Source organism: Lactuca saligna, chromosome 1 (genome assembly GCF_052625555.1).
Source record: "Lactuca saligna cultivar CGN05327 chromosome 1, ASM5262555v1, whole genome shotgun sequence".
Classification (NCBI taxonomy): domain Eukaryota; kingdom Viridiplantae; phylum Streptophyta; class Magnoliopsida; order Asterales; family Asteraceae; genus Lactuca; species Lactuca saligna.
In genome coordinates this window covers 100,774,489-100,783,836 of record NC_136417.1, presented here as the reverse complement: position 1 = coordinate 100,783,836, position 9,348 = coordinate 100,774,489, and the positions used below count along the sequence as shown (strand labels likewise).

General features: G+C 30.8%; 1 protein-coding gene across 2 annotated transcripts; it reads left to right on the top strand.

Annotated features, from left to right (window-relative positions):
* The first annotated feature begins 1,250 nt into the window (after positions 1–1,250).
* TRANS11 (translocase 11) lies at positions 1,251–8,858 on the top strand. 2 transcript variants are annotated; one of them, XM_078990741.1, is made up of 8 exons: positions 1,251–1,605; positions 1,710–1,787; positions 2,370–2,593; positions 3,663–4,110; positions 5,105–5,169; positions 6,046–6,239; positions 7,323–7,531; positions 8,590–8,858. In XM_078990741.1, exons 1-8 carry the CDS (start codon positions 1,450–1,452, stop codon positions 8,770–8,772), a joined length of 1,557 nt encoding a protein of 518 aa, XP_078846867.1. In that variant the 5' UTR covers positions 1,251–1,449; the 3' UTR covers positions 8,773–8,858. The 2 variants fall into 2 exon arrangements, with proteins under 2 accessions (XP_078846867.1, XP_078846875.1); XM_078990749.1 differs by having other exon boundaries at positions 1,464–1,605; positions 2,381–2,593.
* Positions 8,859–9,348: the final 490 nt, after the last annotated feature.

The window sequence follows — 9,348 nt, the reverse complement described above, 5'->3', positions numbered from 1 at the left end:
TGTAGCGAACAACTTAGGTGCGGGGTTGTCAATCCCGTATAGATCAATACATAATGGTCTCGCTCTCCCTCCAGGAGAGTTTGGTTATAATGCAGGACTTAAGGTGTACTTTAGGTAAAGTACGTGAAGAGAGTGTGTCTCACAAACTGTACCAACGGTTTACGTGTAATGTAGTGAAATCCTTTTTGTATGTAGAAGTATTTATCTTTCATAGTAGTTTATAGAGTGACAAAGTTATAGTTTGAAATAATTATCTGTAATAAGCCTGAAAACTGAAAACTAATAACTATTTGATTCTTGTTTGATTTGCATGGACTTTTCAAGGCTTAATTCAACATGAATTTCCAAGTGTACATTACCTTTAATCATGCAAATGGTGCCCTATTGGCTTTCAAATAACATTATATACACTTATACACAAGACCCGTTAGACTTGGTTTGACCCAAATTTTCTAGTTGTCACAGTCATTATCGTGGATGTCCGTTAAATGGATCCGTTAAGTCGAAAGAATTTTAGAGCAAATTTTGTGAAAGTTGATTAAGGACCATTCGTGAAATTTTACACAATGACCATTTAAAATATTACAATCTTAATCTCTCACTTTTTTCTTTTTACATTTTCGACAATCTTTTTTCATAATATTGTTATTATATATTTTTTAAATATATAAATATTTTTTTGTCTAGACTTTATCTAAAATATTTAAACTATAAGACATAATTAAATATTTTCGTTTTCTATTTTTTATCTATAACATTTGAAGCATAAAAAAATTATTTTATTACTTTTAAATTTTTACATTATGTAACTTTTAGATAAAAATTAGAAAACGAAAATATTTAATTATATATTTTAGTTTGAATATTTTAGATAACGTCTAGATAATTTTTTTTATATATCTAAAAATATATAATAACAAAGCTGTGAAAAAAGAGAGCCGAAAATATAAAAAGAAAAAAAAAATTGAAAGACTAACATTGTAACATTTCAAATGATCTTTAATTTTATAAATGATTCTTAAGAGTTTCATAAAATAACAAAAATAATACTTATCTAAAATTCTTTTAATGTAACGGATCCATCTATTGGATATTCATGATAAAGACCATCTTTAAAAACGTTTATCTTAAGAAACATTTCATAAAAATAAAGCTAAAAGATTTAAAAAAACAAACATGTTTAAAAGAGTACTACTACTAGACATAGTTTAAAGATAAATATTTCATTAGAGACCCTTTTAACTAGAATTTTCCAAAGAATATCCATTTTTGAAGGTGCAAGTTCAAGTAATCCACGAAGTACCCTTTACAAAAATCTTCCCAGATTAGAAACCGATACTCCGAGAGGGGCCATCGATAATTCCAAAGCAAGCTGTCTGTCTCCTTCCCCCATTCTCTGCGTATGGTGTGCAATAACTAACAAGTAACAACACAGAATATGATCCCTCAATGGCTTCTCTAATCATGCCATCTCATTCTTGGTGTTCATCTCTTAATTTCCCTCGATCAGGGCTTCTAAACCCCCTAATTCGATCGCCTCAATCAGTCACCAATAGCTTTCCTTTAAGTCCTCATTTTTCTTCCCGTTTCTACTTCAAGGGCAAGGTAAAGTAACCACACGATTCTTTACTGTAATAAGAAGTTTTTTTACTTCTGTATGTATTAATATATAATTTTTTTGATGTTTTTTGTTATTTTTTTTTTTCCAGCTATCGACATTGAAATTTCAGAAATATGCGTATTCTTCTACGAGGCACAGACTTCTTGTTGTTGCTACTATGGATTGGGTATCTTCCGCCTGTTGCTTCTTTAACATTTAATCCAAGGTCAACTCTTAGGAATTTTTAAGAGAATTGGTCCAATAACTGAGATGAAATAACTTGCCTACGATGAAAACCTAATTTGGTCGATTTATGAAAGTCTTAACTCTACTTCACCACTGAAACGATAGAGATGCAAAACTTCCCTGGTTGTAATAGTATTATAGTACAGCTGTGGATGCCATTTACATGTATTCGACCTTTGAGCTATGGAGTTTGGGATTCCTTTTTCGTTTTTCCTAATTTGATCTTGCTTAGTGATCTAGCGTATAGAATAATATCATCTTAACTAAAGATTAGATCTATTTTTTCAACTTCTCTATTTCGTATATAAAAGTATAAAACCACTTTCTTGCACACAATTCTGAAAAAGAGGTGAAACTTTGATGCATAAATACACATTGATGATTTACAAGTCATATAAAAAGCCACTTCTGTAAAGATTTTGTTCAAGGTTTAAGTACAACTGTGATAATCTTTCTTAGAAATAGATTCATGGTATGCATATCTATTATGATTTCAGTTTACTAATGTTTATGAATTTCATAGGATATGTCTAGTTTTTCACTAGATGATAGAGGTGATAGTGATGGATCTATTGGATACTCTTTTTCATCAAGTGAAGGTGAAGAAAGTGATGGAGATGTTATATTGAATCCAATTAATGATGTTGATATTCCAACATCAAGTGAGAAATTTCGTCAACCTGATGATGCCCTAACAATATCTGCTCAAAAACTAGCAAGAATGGGTAGATCTCGTAGGAGAAATAGGTAAGAATAAGATTCTTCATAGTCATTTTGTCAAGGTTTAAATGCAAGAAATAGGAATGTACTTTTATATATTTGTTTATTATAGTACACTATACTTTCATTTTGTCCTATTTGAAAAATCTACCCGATTATAGCAATGAAATTCAAATAGAAAGCACTTTTTTTCTATTCTAATTGGCTAGATTTTTCAAAGTATAATGTGTTAATAAAAAAACGTATTGAAACAATGAAACTACAAAGCTATAATTAGGTAATTTTCTTAAAATACAATATCTTAACAAGTAAATTATTGAAAGTACAATCATGTAATAGAGAAAAGGGTTAATCTCATAAAAGACCTTATATCTTGTGTTTTTTCCGGATTAAACCTCAAATTTATTTTTTGCCTGAAAAAGACCTTGTATTTTTTCATTTTTTTTTCCGAAAATACCCTTCAACCTTCTAATTGCTTTCAAATAAACCCTCAACTTTTTTACCTTTTTCTCGAAAAAAACCTCACATTTTACAATTCTTTTGGAAAAAGAAAGACTAAAAGGGCCAGATCAGAAAAAATGAAAAAACACATGGTCTTTCTCAGACATAAAACAAATACGAGGTTTAATTTGGAAAAAACACAAAATATAACGTCTTTTATGAGATTAACCCTAGAAAAAAAGAACCTACAATCCTATACATTGCTATTTCTTGCATCTAACCCTTGTTATAAGCTCAAATGCCATAAATACCCTTACGTTTGCAAGTTTTTGTCTTTTTTACCCAAAGTCGTATTTTACGTCCGTTAATGCCTCAAATTTGCAACTTTTTTTTCTTTCCAATTTTACCCCTTTTGCAAATTTATGTGGTAAAACTGAAACTTTCAACCAAACTTAAGGGCTTTTATGAACCAAAAAAAGGGTACAACCGAACATTTCTGCCAAATGCAAGGGCTTTAATAAACCAAAGGGTAAAATTGAAAAAAAAGTTGCAAACCTGTGGCATTAATGGACATAAAAACTCACAAACTTAAGGGTTTTTACATCATTATCCCTTGTTATAACACCTTGTAACCCAACTCAAAATTTCATTTCAGGATTAAATACGGAATTTTCATCAACATTGGCCTTATCACTTTCTTAACAATACTTCTCCTACTTTTGGATTCGCACGCGTGGCGTATAGTGAAACTCCCTTTGCCACCTTTTCACTTAATATGCCCTTTTATAGCCTCTACTTTTTTAGTGTCATGTGCTGGATACATTTGTGTACCTTTATTTAGACTTTCAAAGATGCAACAAATTATCAACAAATGGCCAGCTAGGCATTCTTCTAAAAAAGGAACTGCTACAATGGGTGGATTGTTTCTCATTCCTATTGGTGTAATTGTTGCTGAAGTTTTAGTTGGTTTTAGTTCTATAGAAGTTTCTGGAGTGTCTATAGCAACTGTAGCTTTTGCTACAATTGGATTAGTGGATGATTTCTTGAGTTTGGTGAAAAGGAGGAAAGATGGGTTGTCTCCTTGGATAAGGATCTTGTTGGAGGTAAAAGATTTTACTAATTTGTCAATCTTTGAATTGTGATGGTGTGGAGGGCATTTTTGTCTTTTTGCACATATGAGATATTGAGCAGGATCCCTGTTCTATCTTGTTATGTAGGACAAAAGATTATATTTTTGTCCCTTTGACATCAGTCCCAGTGACCGGTCTGGTGTTTGCCAAATGTGGTAGTATTATTTGTTCATAGGAGGGCATTTTTGTCTTTTTGCACAAACGGGATATCGAGAGGGAGTCCATGTTCCATCTTGTTATGTGGGACAAAAATTTACAATTTTGTTCCGTTGGCATCTGTATGTGTCCCATTTACAAGCTTTACAGGGCTATTTTTGATGATGATGTTGAGTGCATTTTCGTCTTTTGGGGTGTGACAAAAAATTCAACTTATTATTGCCATTGACAATTTGACATCAGTGAGAGTCCCTGTCCAATGTGTGCTAAATGCAGTATTATTTGTTAATAGGAGGGCATTTTTGTCTTTTTGCACAGACAAGATATCGAGAGGGAGTCCCTATTCCATCTTGTTATGTGGGACAAAAAATTACAATTTTGTCACATTGGCATCAATATGTGTCCCGTTTACAAGCTTTCTACGTCTGTTTTTGATGACGTGGATGAGGAGGGCATTTTCGTCTTTTGGCACATACAAGAGATTGAGTGGGATCCAGTTCCACCTTTTGGGGTGTGACAAAAAAGGCAATTTTTGTGCCATTGACAATTTGACATCAGTCAGAGTCCAAGTCCAATGCATGCCAAATGCGGTATTATTTATTCATAAGAGGGTATTTTCGTCTTTTGCATAGACGAGAGATTGAGATCGAGGAGTCACTGTTCCATCTTCTTTAAAAAAAAATACAAAATTTTGTCCAATCGACGTCAGTGTCTGTCCAAATTCACACCAAACACAGTATAACCTGTTTTGTCATGTCATGTCATGTTAATGAGATGTTTTTTTTATTTTTTTTTTATTTTTATTGGATAGGTGGCAGTTGGAACATGGTTCTATTTTTGGTTATGTTCAAGGAACATATCATCACCTTACAGCATGTATACTTTCTTGTAACTATTTTGATGGTAACTCTAATATCTTTCCTAAATATATCAATCTTTCACTCAAATCCTATATTCCTCCATGTTTTTTTTTTCCCATTCTAGAATTTAATTTTATCATAAAACTATCATAGTCATATCTTTTCCAGAATATCCTGTAGAAATTGTTCATTAGTAGGTAGACATTAATTTTGACATGTTTACCTATTATATCCAACCAATTACAAATTTTTCCTAATTCCCTTGTTATTTTTTTTCCTTTTGTTTCTTTAATAATACGTATTATACATTTATGACATTATAAATGATAACTAATCAAATACAAAACTATTTTCACTGATAGAATTAGGTAGATTTTCCAGAGTATAAGGTCATGAAAAGAAATAAAATTGGAAATTTAATGCGATAATCGGGTAGATTTTTAAAGTAGGGTTAATCTCATAAAAGACATTATACTTTGTGTTTTTTCCGGATTAAACCTTATCTTTATTTTTTTTTCATGAAAAAGACCTTATGTTTTTTCATTTTTTCTAAAAAAACCCTTAACCTTTTAAATGTTTCCAAATAAACCCTCAACTTTTTTTAGTTTTTCCTGAAAAAACCATCACATTTTACAACTTTTTTTGGAGAAAAATGACTGAAAGGGCCAGATTGGAAAAAATGAGAAAAAAAAAGTTGAGGTTTAATCTGGAAAAACACAAAATATAAAGTCTTTCATGAGATTAAAACCCTAAAACAACCCCTTAGAGTACAATGATGTAATGGAAAGAAATGATAAGAGTCAATAGTTTTATTACCTTGCTTAGTGTAAATATAGATTTGTGAGTGCAATGTAAATAATGATAAATGACGGAATTACCCTTTTTTATGCAGTAAAATGGTGGTGCCGCTACCTCTGCCGCTAGGGTTGGTGTGCATGGGTGGTTCTTATTTAGTGTTGACTTCATTTTGTTTTGTGTCAATGGCAAATGCAGTGGAGTTGACTGATGGTCTTGATGGATTAGCTGGAGGAACTGCTGCCCTTTCATTTATAGGAATGTCAATTGCAGTCCTTCCAATTTGTTCAGGTTTCTATTTTCTCCCCCTCTCTTTCACAAAATTCTTTTTAAGCCAAAGACTAAAAAAATACTTAATACTTTTAAGTTTCACCATTTTATCGATTTAGCCACTTAACTGTTTTCTTCAGCGAGTTAAGAGTTAAAACCATTTTCCGAAAAGAACCCCTCAACCTTCTAACTGTTTCCGAATAAATCCTCAACTTTTTTAGTTTTCCCAGAAAAAAAAACACTCACATTTTACAATTTTTTGGGAAAAAAATTACTAAAAGGGCCCGATCGCAAAAAATGGAAAAATGCAAGGTCTTTTTCAGGAAAAAAAAAGTTGAGGTTTAATCAGGAAAAAACACAAAATATAAGGTCTTTTATGAGATTAACCCAAAATGTTATTACATTCTTTGTATTTATTTATTAAATCAGTTTACTACATTAAAATAATTATTTTATAAATATATTTACATATCAACATGCTTAATTTATGATTAAAATTAAAATCATACGCTATAAATTTCAAATCATAAGTAGTAGCATTTTCCATCATCATTTAAACAATAGTATAACTTAAAACGTTATAAATTAAATGTGCATGCTTTGGCTTTCTAAAAAAGACATTTACGGTTTTTAGCTCTTAGGTTAATCATTTCTACATTTTCCGACATTTTCTCAAATATCTTTTTAAACTTCATTTATCCACAACTCTTAGGCTATGTTTGGCATACTAGCTGAAAAGTTAGCTGTTAAACAAAAGCTAGCTGATAGCTAAAAAATTAACTGATAAAAAATGGCATTTGCTAGAACTAGGTGAAAAGCTAGCTGAAAGATATAAAATAACATAAAAGGGCATTTAAAAGAATGTGTTTCTATAATTAATTAAAGGGTATATTTCGAAAATTTTAAAAAAGCTAGCTTATAAGCTACTTTTTGGCTCGCCAAACATAACAACTTAAAACAACTTGAAAAATAAGCTAGCTGTGGCACGCCAAACACAACATTAATGGAAAACATCAAGCCATTTAAAAAGAAGTCGAAAAGAGTTTTGGAAAACATTGAATTGAGATTTTATTTATTTATTTATTTATTGTTATATAAAAACAGATCTTGCAGTTTTTGGAGCATCAATGGCAGGAGCTTGTGTTGGATTCCTTTTCCATAACAGATACAGAGCTTCAGTGTTTATGGGGGATACTGGAACTTTAGCATTAGGTGGGGCCCTCGCTGCAATGGCTGCTTGTACTGGAATGTTCTTTCCCTTACTTATATCTTCTGGAATCATCATCTTGGAAGCACTTTCCGTTATACTACAGGTATCATTAATTCATCATCAAATATCAATCACTTCCTTTCTTAATTATTATTATTATTTAACATCACCTAAATAATCTACTTGTATTTAATTTTGAAGAAGAAAAAATATAATACCCATATATAGGAATGAAAATTGTCTTGTATTAGGATGATATAAATAAGAGTAAATTACACGAATGATCCCTATGCTTTCGGGTAATTTGCGCGTTTGGTCCCTAAATTATTTTTTTAACTCGGAAGGTCCCTACTGTTTTTTTTGTTACGTGCTTGGTCCCTGTCTTACCTAAAAAACCTATTCTTCCCTTGGTTTTTTAATTTATTTAAATAAACACACCCCCAACCCCACCCTCTCACCTTACCATACCTACCCCACTATTTTTCCCTATTTAAATAATAGTCTTTTTAGGTAAGATAGGGACCAAACGCGTAAGAAAAATAAACAGTAGGGACCAAGTGCGTAACAAAAACAAAGAATAGGGACCTTCCGTGTTAAAAAAATAAGTTAGGGACCAAACATGCAAATTACCCCAAACCATAGGGACCATTCGTGTAATTTACTCTATAAATAATGATATTGATTCTTAAATCTCTAATGATTTTTTTATAAAATTTTAAAGTTATTAAATACTTGGATACAAAATATATGATATAACTAATGATTTATATATTCATAGATGTTATAAAAGGAAAACCCTAAAAAAACCAAATGTATTATTTTCAGTTTCGATCAAAATGGTAGCAATTTTCTAGAATAACAATTAATGTTTCTTGAAATTAATCGTGCCATGTAATATTTTAGTTACATACAGGCTATGGATTGTGAAACGTCAATTTAATCAAAATCAGAAAATATAATGGTTTTAATCAACACATGGTAGAACATAATGGTTTTATTCAAGCATGGGAGGAGAATAGGAATCATTGACTATGTAAAACAATTATAATTGATTTAGCAAATTCTAATTCGATTGACAAATCATTACATGAACATATGAATTTTTAAAACACCATGAGTTTATAAATTGATGAAATGTGACACAAGTTTGGTAATTGGTAGGTATCATACTTCAATTTCACTAAACGATTACAAGGAATTGGAAGGCGGTTATTCAAAATAGTTCCTTTGCATTACCATCTTGAATCATGCGGGATAAAGGAGCCTGTAATTGTTGCGGGTGCATACATTGTTTCATGCATATTAATGTTATCGGCTGGATATGTAGGTCTTATTTCGGTATAGGTTTTTATTCATTCTTGAAATATTTATGTAATTACCTATTAGATTTTATTTACACAATTGCTCATATCTAGTCAATTTTGATTCTAGGGTGGTGTTTTTTTTAACTTAATGAGGATATAAGACTTAGTATATGAGTGGTTGTTTTTTTTACTTAATACAGAAAGAACGAATCAACAGAGAAAAGAAGGGTTTTATGTTTTTTTTCCTATTAGGTCTTGACTTCATTTATTTGTTTGAAGGGTTTATGTTTTTTTTCCTATTAGGTCTTGACTTCATTTATTTGTTTCTTATATGTTTTTATCACTTGGAAAAAAAGAAGCATGACCTTTAGTAGTTTCAAGGCAAGGTCCTACTCATATCTTAGGCTGTGTTTGGCGTGCCACAGCTAGCTTATTTTTCGAGTTTTTTTATGTTGTTGTGTTTGGTAAATTAAAAAGTAGCTTTTAAAAAACTACTTAGACTAGTTTTTTAGGAGTTTTTTTAAAATTTTCCAAATACACCTCTCAATTAATTATAGAAACACATACTCTTATATGTTATTTTATGTAATTTTATATATTTCAGTTAATTTTACTA

Excerpts from the sequence above, each read along its gene's own strand:
- TRANS11 (XM_078990741.1), top strand. The coding sequence starts at position 1,450 with ATGGCTTCTCTAATCATGCCATCTCATTCTTGGTGTTCATCTCTTAAT. Across the intron at positions 4,111-5,104 it reads GGATAAGGATCTTGTTGGAG|GTGGCAGTTGGAACATGGTT; the intron begins GTAAAAGATTTT and ends TTTATTGGATAG. Across the intron at positions 5,170-6,045 it reads ATATCATCACCTTACAGCAT|TAAAATGGTGGTGCCGCTAC; the intron begins GTATACTTTCTT and ends TTTTTTATGCAG.